The following is a 22,129-nucleotide window of genomic DNA, read 5'->3' on the forward strand; positions in this document are numbered from 1 at the left end:
CCAGCATGAATTCTGAAGTAAGCGTGTATGTTTTTGTGCTTCTCTTTCTGTCCCAAGTGGCTGTTTGAGAGTGAGTAAATACAAATTAAAGGGTACATTCTACATTACAAGCAATATTTGTCTTCAGATTAATAATGTAGATGGTTTTGTCTGTTTCTAATGCTTTTATCAAGCTCCCAATAATAATATATCTCAATCTAACCATGATGACTGAACACATCATGGAAGCAAAAATATGATTGTATCCTAAAATATTTCTTTGTTCTTCGTTTGTTTTAGCATGTACTTTTTAATGTCAGAAACGGAAGTCAAAGAATTTAACAAAAGAAAAGAAAAACAAGCAAACAACAAAAAGCAATAAATCAACAACACTAAAACAATTTGAAAATAAAAGCAAAACAACTGGTGGAAATACATTAAATACATTCAAGACAGCTAAAGAAAGTTCCTCATCAATCAACATATAGTCTACATATTATGTGTTGTATTGTGTTGTTTGCCATTAGGTATTTATAAACTCTTGATAAAAATCAGAATCAGCTTTAGTTGGTAAATGTATGACGTCTGATGGAAAACCATAAACACCAACAGTGTTCCAGGACATTTGGGATTTTAGATAACAAAACATTACTCCTAAAACTGCCTCTGATTTCCTATTACTAAATGTAAAAATATAGAAAATCCGTCGGCTTGAACTTGAGATGATTTCAGTAATTTTCCATTTATTTATGAAATATAGAGCAGTGTGTGATTACAGACATGTCACAGTCCAACACTAGATGGGGCTGAAGACAAGCAAACACACAGAGTCTCTACTTAGTCACACAGGAGACAGACAGATGACATGTAGTCCTGGGATCCAACACCCAAATCGTTAAATACAGATTTTAGTGTCATACTAAACTGAGATAAAAAGCCATTTGAACACAATGTCAAAATCTACTTTCCCAACAGGAAACATGTAAATCCAGTGTGAGAACTGAGTTAAAGAAGATTTCTCTCCTCCACTTCGCTCTGACCTCTGTTACATTGAACAGTCGTATCGCAAGTGGATTACTCGATGATTTCTACACAGTCTCTCGGAAAGAAAATAATATGTATACTTTTTTAAAAACTCATTACTTACTACTCATACTGATATTTCCAACAATAGGTTTTTGGACAATGAGAAGGCCTCCTTTATAAAACAGTTGTTAATTAGACAGAAAGTCATTAGAACTGTATGGATTTTGGATTATTGCCTTATCGGGCTATTACAGATATAGCCAGGCTCACTGGTAATTGAGCTGGCCCCATGACACATAGGGAAACGGTCCGAATGCAGCACCACTTCCAGAGCAACAGGGGCTCCACAATTTAGCTTTTTTTTCTTCTTTCTCATAGAGCGTCTTCGTCTCCTCCGACCTCCTCGAGCACCCCTCCACCACCCCGACCTTCTCCTGTAGAGGCATAAATCAAATAGAGTGGAGATCAAAGACAGGAAGTGCTGGGGATGTGTTAATTAAAGATGTTTGCTCTTGATACAGCTTCCCCTCGTTAATGAATAGTCGATTTGGTTCCCATAAAGATGTCTCGTGAACACAGGCAGGAAATTGAGGTTCCGAAAAAAAAAATATTAATGACATGCACTGATTGGTTCTGTGATAGAAAGTCGGGCCGGGTTATCAGAGAGTAACTGTTGATTATGCCAATGTGACACTATTTGAAAAGCTCAAATTGTTGCCAGAGTGAAGCTAAAAGATTGAATGCCCATTTAGGTTACAAACTAACATTGCTTTTAGTAAAGTAATTTATTCCAGCGTATTCTTGTTGTAAGTGATTCTACGAGGCAAGTGACTGCGCCTTAAAAGCGGTATTAATTTATTTCTTTTTTTGGCCATTTGGGGGCAGCAGAACAGGCTGTAAACACATCTGCCCTGATGCTTATTAGACATCTTTAAGCTACGCTTGTTTTCAATTTGTAGAGCGCTAATTCTCCAGGCTTGAAAACAGTGGCCTTAGTTCAACAACGTGGACGTTTCCATGAAACCAGCTGTTGTTCATAAGTCACTTCGGAAAACTAATTCTGAAGCATTTTGACCTCTCTTGCACTTGATGAACAATTGCACCGTTCACCAAACAAACCCATGGACACAGGATGTCTGCAGACAATAAATATAAGTTGTGTGATTCAGCCTTCAACAAGGTCAAATATTTTGAGTATATGCAGTGTGTGAGACGTTTCAGAGCTAGATTACTACACGCCATGGCTCTAATCGACACTCAGTCCACAGGGACAGACAGAGCATTTGCACTTTCCCTGCTGTCCGGGGGAAATGTGTGAGGATGCATCAATGTTGCCATGTGTCCTGCTGGGTGACAGCAGTGAAACTGATCCACTGGGCTGTTTGCAACCTTTAATTGCAATTATACCCCAGTGAAAACAATCAATAAATCTTCCGACTAACCCCCCCCACACACACACACCCACACACACACACACACACACACACACACACACACCCCATCCCCAACCTTTCTCTCTCTAAATTGCTTCCTCACCAGCTCAGCTTCCTTCTCATGTTTCCTTCGTTGCTCTTTTTTTTCTTCTTTTCCCGTCTGCCTCTCTCTATATATCTGTTCAAAATAAGGTGCCATTTGGGCTGTGGGTTGATGTGGCTTACGGGGGTCAGGAGCGGGTTTGGTGGAGCACGTTAGAAGATCCGCTGTGGCCACGAGAGCCTGATTGATCCTGTGGAGTACGGTTCAACCATCTCCGTCCTCCTGCGGCTGCTTCCACCTCTAGCCGCTTGCCTGTTCCCTCTCGGCCCCGGCCTCAGCTGCCGCCATGCTGCTGGGTCTTGGCCCTCGGTTGCAGCAGTGATCGGGTCTACTGGAGTGGAAAAGGAGGCTGCCGCTCCAAGCTTCCCTCACTGAGTGATAGAGGGAAGAGGAAGGTGATTAAAAACTCACATAGCATGTTGCTTCATCCTTGTGTGTGTGTGTGTGCGTGTGTGTGTGTGTGTGTGTGTATGTGTGGCCTTTAGAGGGCCTGCAGGATCAGATAAGACATCAACTGGAAAATCCTAAAATACTCCCAATTAAAAAAAACTGGAATACATCAAACAAGAAACATACCAGATGAAAAAAAGCTTTGTATGAACTGCGTGTGAAATATTTAGAAAGTGATTTTTATTTTTATTTTTTTTAAGCAGCTTGTACGGTGATATGTGTGTTAAACTCATTATAACATCCTCATACAGTACAGCATTGAGGGGAGCTTGTGCAGCTGTTTTGAAAAGCACATTTTTATTGCACTGCGCATTTATACCTGTCGGTGGCTGTCAACATAATTATTCCCTGGGGGAAATAAAATGACTATATGTCAATTAGCACAGTTTAACAGAGTCAGTCAGTTTGAATACGTGTGCTGTGATAACAGTTACGTCTTAATTTGAAGCCTAATGTGTCTGAACGAATTGTGAAATTCTTTGCTCCTACTAACAAGTGTTTCTTCACAATATATAGGCTATATATATATATATATATATATATATATATATATATATATATATATATATAGCTACTATGTGAGTCAGATATGTTGCAGTGAGAGATTAACAGGGTGAAATTGAACTATTTGGTGTCTTAAGTTTAGTTCTAACACTAAACACACCTCGGATTTCTTAATCTATTGTGTATTCTGACACTGTCGCTTTCTACGACTGACAATTGGAGGCACAGAGAGAAAGAGACTGCAGCCTCCGAGCTTCACTGGTCTGTGCAAAATTACGGTCATGCATGACTGCTGTCTACTCTATGAGCGGAAGTTAGAGGAGACAATTAACTTGGACCGATAATAACTTGTAATAGTGAAAGGAAAGGAAGTTGGAATGCTGAATGTATGGATGGCCACAATGTTGTTCTTGCTCCTGTATATAATGTCCATACTCAAAATGCATGATCACCCCCTTCAAGATTAAAAAAGTGTTTTTTAGACTTTTATATTTAAAAGACTAAATGTATATTGTGATATGAAAGTAGCTGCTGCGAGGCAGTGCTAAACTTATTGTAGTAAGGCGATGTTAAAAGCTAACTTTTGATGAACTGTGCATAACCTTGTTGCAAGATGCAAAAGGGTTTTCTCTTTCTTCTCTCCTTAACTGGCACACTCAGTCAAATGTTTCCTGTCTTCCATTCTTAAGAGCAGTGGAGGGCTTTACTCAGCTCTTGCCTCGGTATTTCATTCTGTCTTACGGAGCTAACAATATGAGTTAAAGCTATTGATTGGGCCCCATGTGGCCAGCCAGCTGCTTGGTAAATCAGAAAAAAAGGGAATTTCAAAATGTCTTTATCAAGTATGTTCCCTTTGTCTGTGTCTTTGGCTTCCTGATTCATTTTATTGAGAAAGTTCCTTGACATTTCACATGTGCCGTTTCAATATTCATTCACAATAAGTATCCCTATAAGCACTCTTAGTGGTCAGCTATAAAATGTAATTGCTGGTGATTTAATTTTCAATTTTCTCGTCAATGAAAACTAATTCCTTCCGTGTCATTATAAACTTGGTGCCCATTTTGCTAAGCCCGTATCTCACACATGCAGTAGCACAATACAATTTACATGGGCCTTCCTCTCAAGTACAGCAGAATAGTGGGCAGCAGACCACCAATGAAATAAGAGACAGAGACAAAGAAGGGGTGTGGGGGGAGCCGGCATGTGAATATTTAATTAGTTGTTAATGAAAAGAAGTCATTAGGATTAACTCCTCCTGAAGGCTAATTTAAATGTTCTTTTGCACTCCTCATGAGAGTCGAAGTCTGTGTGCAGGAGACTGAGGTGGAGTTCCCATGCTGTCCCGAAATGGGGCTTTAGCTGTGGACAATGGCGAATCACTCAAACGTGTTGCTAGTAATGAGCTCACAAGTCATCACCAAACACGCAATCGGCAGCGTGTTTCGCTCGTGAAATATATAAAAGTAGTGCCATCACTGTCTTACCTTCTCAAATCTAAAACACAAAAGTGTCACTGGTGAAAGAGGATCTGCATGAGAGCCAAAATACTCGCAACATTGCATTTACTGAAACATTTCACTGGTTTTTTTTCCTTCTTTTTTTTTTCCTGCCGCCTCAATTTGTTCAAATGTCAACACAGTCGGTGTGAAAACAAGTGTAAAGGTCTTGCATTACCAGCTCTCCAAATATCTCATGGAACTCATCACAGATCGAGCCCGAGGCTGTTGGTTCACAAAGTTCTTGGATGACGATTCTCTAACTTTTCTTCCAGCGGCAGGGAATCAATCTCCCGGCGGAGAGACCTGATGCTGTATCCAATTGGAGACACAGATGAATAACCCATGTTCCGACACAATCATCCACTCCAAGAAGGGTACAAATAGCAGGGGTGACATGCCACTACTTGCTCACCCACAAATTGCAATGCACCACGTCCTTCATCTTTGCCAGCTCGACACTGATATCAAAGTGGCTTGAGGTGTAATGGCTCGGCCTTTTAGCAACAGCTCCAAATTCCCCCTTTCGGATTTAATCACCGAACTGGCGCTTGACAAAACTTGAGAATCAAAGCAAGACTGGACATTTATTTGACCAAAGTAAGTATTGCTCTAAAATTGAGCCTGACTTGTTGACATGAAACACAGATTTGAGGATTGTGAACTTCCTGCCGAGCATCGCATTGTTTGCTTTTGGATTCGCTCTGCAGCATAATAACAGTTTTACGGGGCCCGGGAAGTTGAGAAACATCCTTCCAAAGTTGCTCATGCGAGTACAATAACAAGGCATCCTATTGAGATGCATCACAATTGATGCAATCAGGGGTTTATTGGGGCTTATTGTTGATGGATTCCCCCGATGTCGATAAAGGCGTCCTTGACTGATAATGATTATTGCCCACTAGGGTAGCATGAATTTGTCTGGGCTGGAAGCTGCAGATAGTGATTATTAGATCTAATGACCATCTGTCCATGAAGACCTTGTCTGTCACCTTCTGATGATGTCATCCTCTGGAGCGGCGCCAAGACAACAGTTGCTCGGAAGCTGGTTCTAGGTGTGGGCTAGAGACGGACTCATCATCAGGGTCAAGAGCCTCTTGCTCTCTCAGTGTCCTGTTTGCCCAATTATAACTAAAGAGACTTGTCAATGGGACCCCTGAGTGTATTCATATTCCCTGCCAGCTCCTACTGAGTTGGTTTGGCACACTACGTAGCCTTGGCCAAAGTAAAAGCCAATCTGCATGGAGTGAGTTGAGAGAGGAAAGGAGGACACAAGAGAGAGGAGAGGAGAAATTGTATAATCTTCCCATGTGTGTAAACCTACTCTCACCACTAGTGTAATCCGAATGAAATATTAAAGGAGACTCAACCTCACAAAGTGTTAAGGAGACGAACCGCTTGTTGCCCTAACATGAACCAATTTTCCATACCTGTGCTCTGCTATTCTCCCGTATACAGCGTGTACACAATGCACTGATCTGTGCTGAAACGGTTTGCATTAAATAACATTTTGCAAATATTTACTTATAAGAAAGTAATGATTCAAAATGTATTGCAATTATTTTGAGCACTGCACGTGTATTAACTGGTTGACAGATTTACAACTAAATACTTGAAGTCAATGTAAGCAAGTTTTCAGCAGGAAAACTCAATTTATTTAATTAATAATAATTAAAGAAAAGGCCTGCATAACTCCTGCCTTTACAATAACTACTGATTTAGAGCACTCCTTATGCTGTAGCATTATTGCAACACTAATAACTCAGAGTTAGTTGAAGTCTATATAATTATATTAAAAGGCCCTGTGATCATTTTGCATTTGAAATATCTTTTTCAAAGCTCTCGTCACATTTCAATAATGCATTGCACATTTAAACAAGCAAATAATGCACCTTATAAAATAAAATACCTGATGACCGATAAAATATACACTGCAAAGATACACTTACACAGATAACTGCTATATGGACTGATTGCACAATGAACAGCGTTTTATTGTTTACTCACCTTATACGTGATCATCTCTTTGTATAATTGAGTAATTCTCAATTCAATTCAGGGAACAGAAGACACTTTTGAGATCTCTTCAATGTCTTTTGTAAAGTAAAGCGTCACTTTCATGATGGGAATGGGTGGAAATATATTAATTAGAGTCTAGACAAAGCTGAACCAAAGAAAGATGCACTAAAAAAGGACTTTGACAGAGAGGCCTATGCACCCTAAATAATAAAATAAAATAAAATAATGTAAATGGTTATAAATATCCTCTCAGTGAGCTACGGCAGCATCATTGAGGCACTAACAAACAACATGATGAAAGCTACATGTGGGTACGCTCACATCACGGCATCTAATATAAAAAATGAACGTCACTCATTTGATATCTAGTTTGCCCCACAATGTCGACCCAGAATTCACGTCACCTCGCTGGAAAAGAGCATGGCTCATCTTCCCCAGCACTGATGATTGATACAAGATGCCAGCTTTATAGATGACTGCCACATTGTCACAGTCAATACTATGGCAAATGGCAATTATGTGCGCATTATGAACAATTTCATGGGTGAGCTCCCCTCGCCCCCTGGCAATATGGTTTCTATGACAAATTTTGCAATGGCGGTCTTGCAACACATCTGCCTTATTGCCTGTGTTTGGCTCACTCACTCGCTCTGACATATTTGGATGTTCCATTCAGTCAACTACAGAGAATTGGTCCGGAGAGAAAATAGATTTGTTCAGGGATTTGTGCGAGCCTGTGTACAACTGTGTGTACGCGCGCAACCCCCATGTACAAATAGTTGTGAATGTGTATGTGTGGTATGTGCGCGTGTGTGCGTGTGTGTACACTAAGCGTTTGTGTTTCAGTGCTTGAGGATATGTACAGTGGTGCAGAGTTTTTGTGTACAGGGCTATATGTGTATTTACTTACAAATAGTGAATGTGAGTGTCAATAGCACTCTTTAAATGGCTGTACACTCTGGTATGCATTGAACTCGTCTTTGTTTTCTTTTTCCAAAAAGTATACATATCTACATATCGATGCATATCTAACGCAAGCGTAATGCGCCACTCGTCTTTTTTATATATTTTTTTGGTGCGTTTTAGTTCCATGAAGAGGATCTTTAAGTGCTTGAGTGCCCCTATTTGGAACCTTTATTAAACTAGAATACGTTTGTGCCCTAATGTGAAGCTTCCACTTCAAGCTGGCCAAGTGCTCCTATCTGTTTGCTCTGCTCAAGAGCTGCGTCAGTGCGCTGTACCTTTTTTTTCTCCATTTCATTCCTGTCCATTAAGAATCGGCACTCAATGTTTACTCTTCTGAATTCAAGACACACGAGCAGGCTCTCAAGTCCTGTTTCAGGCCTCTTTAACAAAACAACAAAAAAGTCATTCCAATTTTAATCCTTGTCCTTTTCCATTAGCCCTGAACACAACACACTTTGTCTATAAATATATAAATAAGAATACTCAAATGCCTGATGGAGGTCTTTTAAGTCAAAAACAAACAGAAACATAATTCTACAATGTTTCATAATATACTAACATTTTTATTTTGGCCTACATTTTTTGGTTTGGGAAATATATGTTAAATGTTGTGTTTTGCACTAGGGGCCAATACATTAGTTATTTACCCTTTTCCATCTTGACCTTCATCAGTTCTTCTCTGGGTAAGCTGACTTACCTTCAGAAATCAGATAAACCGACTCACTTTACGTTACTGTAAATAATGAGGTAACGTCTTGTCACAATTTTAAAAAATACAATTATAATATAAATATTTTATCGGGACATTTTAGCTCAAGGGCCCACTAGAGGAGTGCATTGACAGAGGTGACAACTAAAATGGGTAAGCAAAGATTTTCAATATGATCTAAATAGAATTGAAAGTTGATGCAACAGCTTGCTTTGGAACAAATAAAAGTACTCCATATTTTGAATAATTCAATGTACAGGTCCTATAAATGATAAGAGGGTGAGAGGGAACAAGGCAGTGAAGGTAACGCTGAGAGGGAACAAGGCAGCGAAGGTAACATTTAGAGGGAACAGGTCAGTGAAGGTAACATTTAGAGGGAACAGGGCAGTGAAGGTAACATTTAGAGGGAACAGGGCAGTGAAGGTGACATTTAGAGGGAACAAGGCAGTGAAGGTAACGTTGAGAGGGAACAAGGCAGTGAAGGAGACACTGAGAGGGAACAAGGCAGTGAAGGTAACGTTTAGAGGGAACAAGGCAGTGAAGGTAACGTTGAGAGGGAACAAGGCAGTGAAGGTAACGTTTAGAGGGAACAAGGCAGTGAAGGTAACGTTGAGAGGGAACAGGGCAGTGAAGGTAACGTTTAGAGGAAACAGGGCAGTGAAGGTAACATTTAGAGGAAACAGGGCAGTGAAGGTAACATTTAGAGGGAACAGGGCAGTGAAGGTAACGTTTAGAGGAAACAGGGCAGTGAAGGTAACATTTAGAGGGAACAGGGCAGTGAAGGTAACGTTTAGAGGGAACAAGGCAGTGAAGGTAACGTTGAGAGGGAGGTAACGTTTAGAGGGAACAGGGCAGTGAAGGTAACGTTTAGAGGGAACAAGGCAGTGAAGGTAACGTTGAGAGGGAACAGGGCAGTGAAGGTAACGTTTAGAGGGAGGTAACGTTTAGAGGGAACAGGGCAGTGAAGGTAACGTTTAGAGGAAACAGGGCAGTGAAGGTAACATTTAGAGGAAACAGGGCAGTGAAGGTAACATTTAGAGGGAACAGGGCAGTGAAGGTAACGTTTAGAGGAAACAGGGCAGTGAAGGTAACAATTAGAGGGAACAGGGCAGTGAAGGTAACGTTTAGAGGGAACAAGGCAGTGAAGGTAACGTTGAGAGGGAGGTAACGTTTAGAGGGAACAGGGCAGTGAAGGTAACGTTTAGAGGGAACAAGGCAGTGAAGGTAACGTTGAGAGGGAACAGGGCAGTGAAGGTAACGTTTAGAGGGAGGTAACGTTTAGAGGGAACAGGGCAGTGAAGGTAACGTTTAGAGGAAACAGGGCAGTGAAGGTAACATTTAGAGGAAACAGGGCAGTGAAGGTAACATTTAGAGGGAACAGGGCAGTGAAGGTAACGTTTAGAGGAAACAGGGCAGTGAAGGTAATATTTAGAGGGAACAGGGTAGTGAAGGTAACATTTCGAGGAAACAGGGCAGTGAAGGTAACATTTAGAGGGAACAGGGCAGTGAAGGTAACGTTTAGAGGGAACAAGGCAGTGAAGGTAACATTTAGAGGGAACAGGGCAGTGAAGGTAACATTTAGAGGGAACAAGGCAGTGAAGGTAACATTTAGAGGGAACAAGGCAGTGAAGGTAACGTTTAGAGGAAACAGGGCAGTGAAGGTAACGTTTAGAGGGAACAGGGCAGTGAAGGTAACGTTTAGAGGAAACAGGGCAGTGAAGGTAACATTTAGAGGGAACAGGGCAGTGAAGGTAACGTTTAGAGGGAACAAGGCACTGAAGGTAACGTTTAGAGGGAGGTAACGTTTAGAGGGAACAGGGCAGTGAAGGTAACGTTTAGAGGAAACAGGGCAGTGAAGGTAATATTTAGAGGGAACAGGGCAGTGAAGGTAACGTTTAGAGGAAACAGGGCAGTGAAGGTAATATTTAGAGGGAACAGGGCAGTGAAGGTAACATTTAGAGGGAACAGGGCAGTGAAGGTAACATTTAGAGGGAACAGGGCAGTGAAGGTAACGTTTAGAGGGAACAAGGCAGTGAAGGTAACATTTAGAGGGAACAAGGCAGTGAAGGTAACGTTTAGAGGAAACAGGGCAGTGAAGGTAACGTTTAGAGGGAACAAGGCAGTGAAGGTAACGTTTAGAGGAAACAGGGCAGTGAAGGTAACATTTAGAGGGAACAAGGCAGTGAAGGTAACGTTTAGAGGAAACAGGGCAGTGAAGGTAACGTTTAGAGGGAACAGGGCAGTGAAGGTAACGTTTAGAGGGAACAAGGCAGTGAAGGTAACGTTTAGAGGGAACAGGGCAGTGAAGGTAACGTTTAGAGGAAACAGGGCAGTGAAGGTAACGTTTAGAGGGAACAGGGCAGTGAAGATAACGTTTAGAGGAAACAGGGCAGTGAAGGTGACATGTCACATACTGTGCCGCCATAGGCTCAGAACACAGCATTACCTGGCCTCTAAATTAAACACATGCGTTGCTGAAGTGGCACCGACGCTGGGCCTCGTCACCCGGCGCCGACCTATCCGCGCTCTCTCCCGTTCGGGGCAAATTTAATTGATCCCGGCAATCCGCGATCACCTCTGAGGTGGTTTCCCCCTGAATTCGTAAAGGTTCTGGACGGTATTTATTATTTTCGTGCCCAGGTGGCACGCTCTTATCCAAGGAGGAACCAGCGGGGGGGATCCCAATGAAACCGGAGTAATTATCCCCGCATTGTTGTGGAGGAGGCAATGGATGCGAGGCGCACCGAGGCGGCTCTCTGACAGCGACCCAGCGCCTCCGTGATGCAGCTGTTTAATGCTGGCTGTGGAGAAAACACCCAGGAGACCCCGGACGACTGCTAAACGCTTACGGGAGAGAAATCAGCGGCTATCTGTTCATCTGCACGTGTCGGGATCGCATCGGAAGAGCAGGGAAAGCTATGTAGCGAGAGGTACTCTGTGCCACACACAGAAAGAGAGAGGGAGATAGAGAGAGAGAGAGAGAGAGAGAGAGAGAGAGAGAGAGAAAGAGGGAGAGAGAGGTAGAGACAGAGGCAGAGGGAGAGAGTATAACGTTACCGCCGCTTTGATTTTCTCAGATGTCCCTTTTTGCCTCGCAGAGGTGATTTTGTCCGTTTGTTTTCATCCTCCTTAACCGTGATCTGTTTTTATTTTTAATTTGGTATAAATCTCAGACCTGCTATTTGCTTTGATGCGTGGAAGCCAAATATCAACTCGGTGATATTACAGAAGTGTGCGAGAGGAGAGGACGGCGATTGGCATCTTTCCATGCGCGCTGCACACCGTGCCGTTTCCGTTGGTACTGTGACCCCGGCCGACACTACACCGGCTTTCCCCAGCTGTACTTTCTCCCAGTGTTTCCATGTGAGGACCGGGTATTTTGAGGATATATATTGGGGGGAGGGTGGGTGGGGGGGCAATCGCTTTGATTTAGGGGTATTTTTGAATTCATTTTTTATTTTTTTTGCCTGGCTGTCAGTGACGCGACATCCCGCACCGACTGCATGAGAAACACATGCGTAGAAGGGCGTGAACTTGCAGATACGAACCTCATCCACGTTATTAATAAAGCATCTGCCTATCTCTATAGACACTTTCCCCCCGTTTGCGACCCACGCACACTTCCGTTCATCATCTAAACTCATCCCGGCGACACAATGGACCTCAAAGCGGACGCGGAGGACATGGACTACAAGACGCCGGCTCCCATCGAAGTTTTCGCCAGCAGGTCCACGCTGCACGGCATCTCGCACATGTTCACTTATGAGCGGATGTGTATCAAGCGCACCCTGTGGATCTTGTTCTTCTTGAGCTCCGTGAGCGTGCTGGTGCTGGTGTGTGTGGACCGGGTGCAGTTCTACTTCCAGTACCCCCATGTCACCAAGCTGGACGAGGTGTCGGCTCCGATGATGGTGTTCCCCTCTGTCACCTTCTGCAACCTCAACTCCTTCCGCTTCAGCCGGGTGACGCGCAACGACCTGTACCACGCAGGGGAGCTTCTTGCCTTGCTCAACAGCAGGTGTGTGTGCGTGTGTGTCTGTGTGTGTGTGTGTGTTTCTGGTTTCCATGCACTTTACTTGTGCGATGAGGGCTGCCTGTGGCTGACAGTAGCTCAACCTGTTGGTGTTCATGATGTCAAAGACAAGCTGGAGGCGAGCAGACATCTCTTGATTCAGCACCACCTCACCTATAGCACTTGGTTTACAGCTTTAAAACTAACCAGTATTCATTACACAGACTCCTAAATATAAACAGACAGACTGCTTGGATGATATGGTTTTACCTCAGGGAAACCTGCGAGTGTTTAGTAGTTCTTGAATCTGCTGCACAACACAAGACAACGGTCACAAGAATTAAACATTTGGCTGAAACAGTACATTTGGAGATTGGATGCATTCTACCGCAGTTATTATGCAAGTGAACTGTTCTTTATTCTAATAAAATGAAATGAGAACCAGTAAATCACAAAATCGGATAAAACCCTCTTCATTTCATCTGGGTTTTCAGTAGCCTCGTGGAAATGTAACCATAGTATTTATTTGATGTCTGATTTGTCTCAGGTGAAATCTTATATGTCACATGGAAGTGCAAAGCAGTGTTTTAACAGCTGGCTGTCTCACTGGTTGTCACTGTAAGGCCACCAGGAGATGCACAAACAACATGGACGAAGCATACAAAACCTTTTATGGCTCTCAGTGAATATGAACTTGGACTGACCTCAGCCCGGCAAAATTGGGAAGAAAAGGGGTACAGATGAGGGGCGTTTACTTATCAGCATTATAGTTAATTATTTAGTAATGGAGTGACCTTACAGATCATAGTCAGCTGAAAGCCACACTTGCATATAAGCTGTTCATATAAACCTCAGACAACATGAAATATACCCCTTACATCTACCTGTTATGTGTGTTATGTGATATGTTGATACAGTGTTTGTAAAAAAAAGAAAGAAAAAAGGAACACATTTTTATCACATATCATGTGAATGCCCAAGGTAACAGATAATAGATGAGCTGTTTCTAATTCTAAGTAGTTAATATACAATTATGAAGGAGAAAATTGCCGCTGGTGCAATTCCTTGCCTCATCATTTTACAGTTCATGTGATACGAATATCTCAATATTGGATAAGGAGACAAGCAGATTTCTAAATCCCTCGCTGACAAAGTGGAGAGATGTGTGTCTGTGTGTGTGCGTGATTCACAACTCCCTTTACACTTGTTGCTTGCTGCTTTGATCATTTAGTCTTTTTTTCGGCAGCCACGACAAGCTCACCGTTCAAACTTTAGACATCACATTTCTTCACTTTTTCCTTTCTGGGCCACCCGGCTTATTCTGCTCACGTTTACCATATGGATAACCGTCCTTGACTCTGTATTCACAGCTGCAGGAGTTCGATTCGCACAAGCACAGACACGGGTAACCGCAAGATGAAAGATCTACTACATACAAGCATGTCTAAATACCATCTTGAACGCATTAGTCAGTGTATTTTTAGCGTATTGATCCACACAGCTCGGCAGCCAAAGGCACAGTTGGAGAGTACCTCCGTGGTATATATGCTAGAATGACATAACTCTTATTCCCTGTTTTCATACCGAATATTGTTCCTCTGTGACCTCTATATATGCCTCCATATTACAGGCTAAAAGCAATAGATTACATTGCTCGGGGCTGCGGTTCTAGTGCTTTGTAGGGTATAGATTTTCAACCAGTGTGCCTCCCATCCAACGTGGATTTGTTTCCCCGTGTTTGTACTGCCAGCTGTAATGGCGAACCATTGCAATTTCAACATAAGCTGGCACCTCTTTTATTAATCAGTGCAGGTTCAGCCAGATTTCCTGTAAGAGGTGAGATGCATTTGGAGGAAAAAACACCACATGAATAAGAAAGAGGAAACAAGACAAATTAAAGCAGTGGCACTTGCTCCAAATGACTTTGGAACCAGATGACTTTAGATGGAGGAGGGGGGGCAAGCAAAGGCAATTAACTTGTGTCTCGTAAGCTTTGGGATGAACAAGTCTTTATCCTTGTGTAATTAGTACTGTTTGTTAAGCTACAGAGTTGTCCCGCTGATTACTACCCTCACATCCCTCTCACTGCTTCTTGCCCCGACTGCTACATTTGGCTTTGGGGGAGACGTCTCCTTGCTTTGCGTCCACTCAGAGATTGGTTCTTCGTGTGATGTTTTCTTAAATGATGACAGTGCCAGATTTGTGAGCAGGTCTGTCTGTGATAGTCTCACAGAGGTAGACAAATAACTCACAAAAAAAACAAAAGAATTGGGAACAACTTGAATCCAATTAAGAACTTTTTATTGACAAAAACCTTTGAGGGTTGCCCGTAGACACTGCTTTTATATTAAACATTAATTGCGTGGAAAACATGTCAGTTGTAAGCTTCTTGATATTAAGTGTGAGTCCGTGTCCATCTCTGGAGGAAGCAGCAGGCAATCCGATTTAGAGGTCTACGATTATCGATTCGTCTTGATTCATACACATTTTGTATATATACTATACATTTTTCTCACTTAGACGATCTGCTATTTCTTTTTAAACGCTGCATTTTTGTAATGATTCATAATTAAACAAAAACTGATGAATTTACCTCCATTATATTTTATTAATTCATTATTAATAACAAATAGAAGAGATGTGTCAGCTGGAGGATCACATTTCCCAGCATTGCAAAGAGAACCAGCAGGAAAATAAATTACATCGGTCCTGGAGCAGCATCCTCGTAGTAAAAACATGTTCTGAGTCTTGTGACATAACAAACTTCACAAATAGATAATATAGAGTTTTCCTCTATCCTACCCGCATTCTTCTGTGACTCCATGACTCAGAATAGTTCAAGAGAGAATCGTGATGCATCTAAGAATCAATATTCCCCCTCCCCTCTTAATATCCACCCTTGCTGTGATGCCCGACTGTCTTGCATGCTGACGTTTATAGCTGAGCTATTATGAAGCAACTTAACTTACTCCAGCAGGTTCCGCACCGCTCTCTCAATGTGTTCTTGCAGGTCGAAGTCACACTCGGCGGTGCGCAACATTACGGGTAAATTGCAACATTTTTGTTTTATTAAGTTGCAAGGGTAATTATATGACAATTACCAACATAAAGGGCATGTTTGAAAAGGTGCTGTTTATGTGGCGTGTGCTGCATAAAAGTGTTGGATCAGCTCATGAAAGTCAGAGAAGCGAGTCTTTTGCTTACATAAGTGGTGTGAAAAGTGCCACAAAATGTGCCGCGCGATAACTTTGGCCGAGTTATTTGTCTCAGCAAGATCCCAGCGCCCAATCAGGATGTTACTGGTTTACAAAGAGCTTGGGAGATCAGCACTCTGAAAATACAAAGAGTTCCTTCTAAAGCTGATTATTCAAATGTTGGTCAATTTGCATTTATATTGTGACTGATTCTCAGAGAGAAGATTATCATTTGGAAGACATACGTAGGCGATTTAGTGTTAGGTCAAGGTTTTTAAAAGAGCATTTGATCCATCATTGTGTTGTATTTATTAGCTTATCAAACAAAACTGATTTGTATGGGTTGGCTTCACCTCTCCGTGGCCCTAGTTTGCATTTTCATGATCTCGCCCCAAAGTGGCATAATAGCTGTGTCATTAAGATGCGATTATCAAAACTCTGCTACCAGGAATCGTGGAAGTTATTCATCTTCGAGAACACTGCACAAACAATCCGATCCTCTGTGGTGTACGAGTTCAATTAGCGCTAATTGGATAATTACCTGAGATCGTATTGAGATGTGTTCATTGTTGTGTCACAGATTCTGTGGCATCAACACAAAATGTAGGAGGAAAAATTTATCTAAAAAATAAAATTCCAAACTCAGGGTTTGAAATCCACAGTGAGTCCTTTGTGTGACCTCAGCCTCACTGTCAAAGTTCCCTCTGAAAGTCCGTGGTGGCTCGTGTTTACTCCTCCTGAGGTTGCAAAGTGATGCAGATGCTCTTTCATTCGTTTTAGTCCTCACAAGAAAATTAAAGTGCTTGTGGCCCATAATCCAATTGAGTCATCCCTGCCCTTACGTAGCCAGTTTGCTGTGATTGCTTTAGGGAGCAGTGGCAGGGCAATATTAAAAATCTACCCATATTATTGTGATTGTATGCGCTTCAACTAAAGCCTCCTGACTCGGGAATCTGAGCACAGCGTCTTAAGTGCTCTCCTGGCAGCTTTGTGTTGCTTATAAGACCGAGGCTGAGGATACAATTCAATTAAGTTCAGAATGCACCACAACAGGCTGTGTCTTCTTATTAGAACAAAGCATGACAATGTAGTCACAGTTTGGGACGCAGCACTGAACTAGTCTTTTTATCAAATAGACTGGCCTGTGTGATTTGACCTTTCATTCTTCAGGGTTATCTTCCTCACATTCCCGTCTCTGGTCAATTGACCCTTTGCTAAGTTCCGCCCCTCGAACGCAAACAGGCCAATCATAGCGTAGCAGCATCGGCCAGCTACGGCTTTAGCTTCATTCTTTCTCTTTTTTCGCTGCTGAGTGGGTTTGACATCCTGGGTGTATCCTTCAAACACATGTTGGAGGTCCTTCTGTCTGCTCTCTGGATTCAATTTTTTGTTTTTCCCCAAAATTAGATAATCAATGCAGGTAGTGCAGTTTGTGACAGTGTAGGCTCCATGGCTGCATGGACGACAGTGGCGGGGGGCGGGGCTTAGCAAAGGGTAAAATGTGCTGAACTCGCTGCAATTAATATTGCACCTTTTGATGTATCGAGTTGATTTAAATAAAAGTAGGTCAAAATGTTTGTGGAACATTGTGGGAACTGTAAACTTAGCAAGTTATATCTTTGAAATTCTAATTCATAAAATAATTTTACCATTAGATGAAATATAGCTAATGTGTGATAAAGGCGAGTCTGTTTGCATCTGTTAATGTAGGATCATGTTGAGCTCTATTCAGAGCTGTTGTCACTCCACCTAAAACCTGTGCATCTCTCTTGGCAATGAAGTTCTTTAAAAACATTTAAATTAAAACAACAACAAAAAGGCCAGATCACACATTTACAGCGACATTGATATAGTTTTAAAAGACAGCTACATTTATTAAGGAGAGCAACTAATGGAAAGCGTCCTTGTCTTTTAATATATCTTCTGATATTGTTTTTATTGAAAGGAGAAATTAAAAGAAGACAGCTGTAACTTCTAATGGAAGTGTAAAATACGACACTCATAATCAGCCAGAGGGGAATTGAAGTGTTTGAAATTATTATATTAATTATCATAGTAATTAACTGATGATCCATCTCTCATTTTCTCCAAGCATTTGATTAGTCTTAGGCGCCATGTTACACCTGACAATATTGCGTGGCATTTAATTCAACTCTAAGTCAGAACAATAGTCCCAATCTTCTCCATCACAAAACATGAAGCATGACGGACCCCCATCTCTCTTTAGTGTTATGAGACCAGTAGAGAGAAACAGTCCTCTTTTCATATTACAGCACATGCTGTCTCACATGGTGAATATTTGTATTTCATTCTGTTCGGAGCAGGTAAACAACACGGTAGCTGCAGTGGAACATCTTATTACATTTCTAGTCATTTTGGACACAAGTTAAGAATATATCACATCACTTGCTCACAAACGAAGCAATGTTATATTTCATTTTCTATTCATGGATCAACTTAAATTATTCCCATCATCAAGGGACAACATCTTGACTGACAAAGCTTGACCTTGTGGAATAAAAAATAAAAAAATCCATTAAGATTTACCACCAATTATAGTTGGAAATAGTGCCCATATCCATGAGAAATAACTCCGCTGTCAGCGTCCACAAAGTCATTCACAGATTTATTGTCAGGAGAGAAATGGTATGCCTTTGTCTCTCATGGTTTCCTACTCGAGCGCTGCTTTAGCTCATTTGTATTTGCACATGTTAATTGAGTTGCCCAACATTATTGGTATAACACAATATAATAATACATTTATAATAATACATGTATTTATATAGCACCTTTAAAAACAGGGTTTACAAAGTGTTCTACATAGAAGCAAGGTAAAAACACAACATCAATACAAGTAAACATTTCAGAAAATACATGAGGCAAAGGAGACAATGCCACATAGGCAATGAACACAATAGAGGAATAGAAAATGACAAATACAAAATAAAGCAGAACAGACAAACTAAAATAGGGGAACCAAAGAACTGCATAAAAGGATGACATCTTGGAGTGTACCAGTCCGGTTTTGGGGAGTGGAGTCACCAGGAAGAGTAGAGGGTGGTGGTGGGGGAGCTGTAACAGTTCCTAATTTCGTTGCCACCATCTCGCTCTTGGGGACTGTTGTTGTGATGACGAGCTGCAGCGATGCGCTCGGCCGACCAGAGGGAGGGGATGGAAAGCGTGGAGCAAACAAACCCTCCGCGGGAGGCTCTGTGGATGCAACTGGGCCGACGAAGGAGTCCGAGCACCCCGATGGCCGAGACGAACGGAGGAGCAGAGAAGCTGTTGAGCCCGATGAGCTGCAAGGTGGAACACTGCAGAACCATGCCAGCCAGGGAGGATGCAATCGCCAACCACGGACCGGACCACCGGAGCACCAGGACCGCTGAGAGGCGACCAGCCTCAGAGCAACAGCACGGAGCAGGGAGTCGGCCGGCCAGCAAGAGACCGTCGGCCAGCCAGCAAGAGACTGTCGGCTAGCCAGCAAGAGACTGTCGGCTAGCCAGCCAACGCCAGTTGTCCAGGATTGTCCAGGCGGCAGCGGTGGAGAGCATCCAGCAGGGAGTCGGCTGGCTCGTTGGTAGCCGCCGGCCAGCAAGAGACTGCCGGCTAGCCAGCCAACGCCAGTTGATATATACAAAATTGATATAAAGCCTATTATAAGCTGGCTGCCGCACTGACATAAATACAGGAATGTTTATCACAACCCCTTTACCTTACTTCTTTGCAGTGCTCTAATTTGGCACATGTGGAAGGTATGACTGTCTTGTTGCTCATTTAAAAGAAGACAACCCATCATGCAGTCTTTTACAGTGCCATCCACTCTGTGAGACTGTGTGTCTTGTCTAATTATTCTCACAAGTGTCTGTCAGTAGCACTTAATCTTAGCATTTCATAATTTGGAATGCTTGTACCACTGATGGCCCTTTTGCTCAGCAGGGGTCATCGACGGTTCGTCCTTCTCCAAGCAGGGCCACACTAGTTAATTGAGGTTAATTTATATCTCTGAATGACTGTGAGCAGGTGCCTCGAGGTTGATGGTGCTTGTCACGCAGAGGTATGTCATAAATTACTCCGCGAGTGTTTTTCTTTGTCTGAGTAGACCTATCGCCATTGTAGTTGAGTTTCAGTTCGATGTGTGTTGATGCACGCAAACAAATCATGCTTTGTCCCTGTGTTTCATGTGTGTCGGTGTGACACACACAACGCTCTATGTCGCAGATGCCATTTGAAGTGTTTTTCTAAACGCTAAATAGTCTCTGTGCTCTTTTCTTCAAGAGTGCGCAGGCTCACTGTGAACACCGTTATGATAACTACGTGTAAAGGCTTTGCCACCACAGTTAATCCTAATTATTTGGCAGGATGATTAACATGATTGTGTTGAAGAAAACACTCCCATCTTTTATATAATGAGCTATCCCCCTCCTCACGGCAAGCCACAGCTAGGCTGCCAGTTTCAAACAATAATGTTATATCGTGAGAGTTTGCAAACTGTATTCATGAATCTGCCTCCTTATGTCCACATAAAGTAAGTCCACAACTTTTCTGTCCAGGTATGAGATCCGGGACCCCCACATGGTGGAGGAAAATGTCATGCAGGTCCTGAAGGAGAGGGCCGACTTCGTCAACTACAAGCCTCGTCCCTTCAACATGCGCGAATTCTACGACCGAACGGGCCACGACATCAAGGACATGCTGCTCTCCTGCTACTACCGGGGCATGGAGTGCAGTGCCGAAGACTTCCAAGTGGTAAGTCTGGCGTGTCAACAGTTAAATGTCCTCTGCATGGCCAGCTGAGGCCCGCCAAGGCGATGGTCAACAATGTTTTGTAATACAAGGTCTGCGTTGATTAAGTTTGCTTTTGCTTTTGGGAAATGACATGGCAGGATATATAAGGCGGTGAATTGCACGGCCAGTTCAATCTGTGGGCCTTCACCAGTCCAGATCCCTCTGTCCCCCCTCAGGATGGGACTGAGGGCCATTGTGTACATTGGCCACGGGCCACTGAGTGTACATCTTAGATACACACCACACACACTGCAAGGCTGCAAGGCCTGCAGGCTGGTCTTATTGCTCCAGTCTTTAGTCTCTAAAAGGTTGAGCAATGCTCTCATAAAAGCTTGAACCTCGCTATTTTGCTGAACCCAGTGGCACACTTGCTTTATGAGTAAGAAGTTAAAAAAAAATCTGTCGCTTTGGGAGATTTTCTGGGAGTGTTTGTTTTTCTCATCTCTCGGATTGTACAGACATACAGTTATTACCTGGAACCTCTGTGACCTCTAAATCTTTTGTACAGTGTATGGATTCATCAGACACAACAGCAGTAAAAAATAAAAATAAACACTCAGCTGTCCGAAGCCACAGACACTGACTGTATTATTGATTTATGTTGTACAAACATTAGCTTGTTGCAGAAAAGATGATCATATTTAGCAATTCTTCCTTGTTAATTTGCTGGATCTTTGGCTTTTTTTTTTACCATCTAAATTTGTTTGTCTGCGATTCGGTTCTGGGAATCGCATGCCACTGGTTTATCAGAGCTTGTTTGCTGAGAACGGCTGCTAACTGCTGCTGTAAATATGGTTGATAAGTGCGGTGACTCAACCACACAGTAAATGTTTGGCCCGTAATCCAATACAGTGAAAGCTGCAGAGTTGGCTGATATTTATTGAGTTACCCTTTCAGAATACATGCAGCTTTTAATTCAGAGGAATCCTTTTTCAGGTTCATCATTTTCCATTTCCCTAATGGTTGTTGCATTTTATTGTGAGAGTAAGTAAGCCAAGAGTTACTGTAATCAGGACATTATTGAGGGGGACACACCTTGTTGTGGCAGTGAACGTTCTGCAGTCAAAAGCCCTTCACCAGTTTAAGAATAAAAAAATGCTAAATTCATCCAACTCTGACATGGAATAATTAATAAATATAGCAAAAGAACACCAAAACATTGACACGCAGTCAAAAAATTTATTAATAAAAATATAAAAAAAGATTGAGCCCCTTTTTTCTTTCTTTCTACATAACAAGGTTCAAAAGAGAAACAATGGACTCACAATAAAATGTCACACATTGCAACCAGTGGCAGCCTGCTGTGGGACAGGGAGCTATTCCAGACGGAGCCACTATCCAGCAGATGCTCATGCCAGAACAGGTGGCGAGTGATGATGGCCCTGTATTGATAAGCTTGACGTCTCCTGAGAATCCTGTAGTAATTGTGACCTCATACACATTTGTAAAT

At 42.3% G+C, this 22,129-nt stretch overlaps 1 protein-coding gene across 1 annotated transcript in view; it reads left to right on the forward strand.

Moving 5' to 3' along the window:
- Nucleotides 1–12,341: 12,341 nt before the first annotated feature.
- asic1b (acid-sensing (proton-gated) ion channel 1b) overlaps nt 12,342–22,129 on the forward strand; it is a 145,462-nt gene continuing 135,674 nt past the window's right edge. Inside the window, exons 1-2 of the mRNA XM_034533000.1 lie at nt 12,342–12,703; nt 20,445–20,640. Of these exons, the coding sequence (XP_034388891.1) occupies nt 12,342–12,703; nt 20,445–20,640 (558 nt within the window). The remainder of the gene's footprint in view (nt 12,704–20,444; nt 20,641–22,129) is intronic.

The sequence above is a fragment of the Cyclopterus lumpus genome, chromosome 5 (genome assembly GCF_009769545.1).
Source record: "Cyclopterus lumpus isolate fCycLum1 chromosome 5, fCycLum1.pri, whole genome shotgun sequence".
Classification (NCBI taxonomy): Eukaryota; Metazoa; Chordata; class Actinopteri; order Perciformes; family Cyclopteridae; genus Cyclopterus; species Cyclopterus lumpus.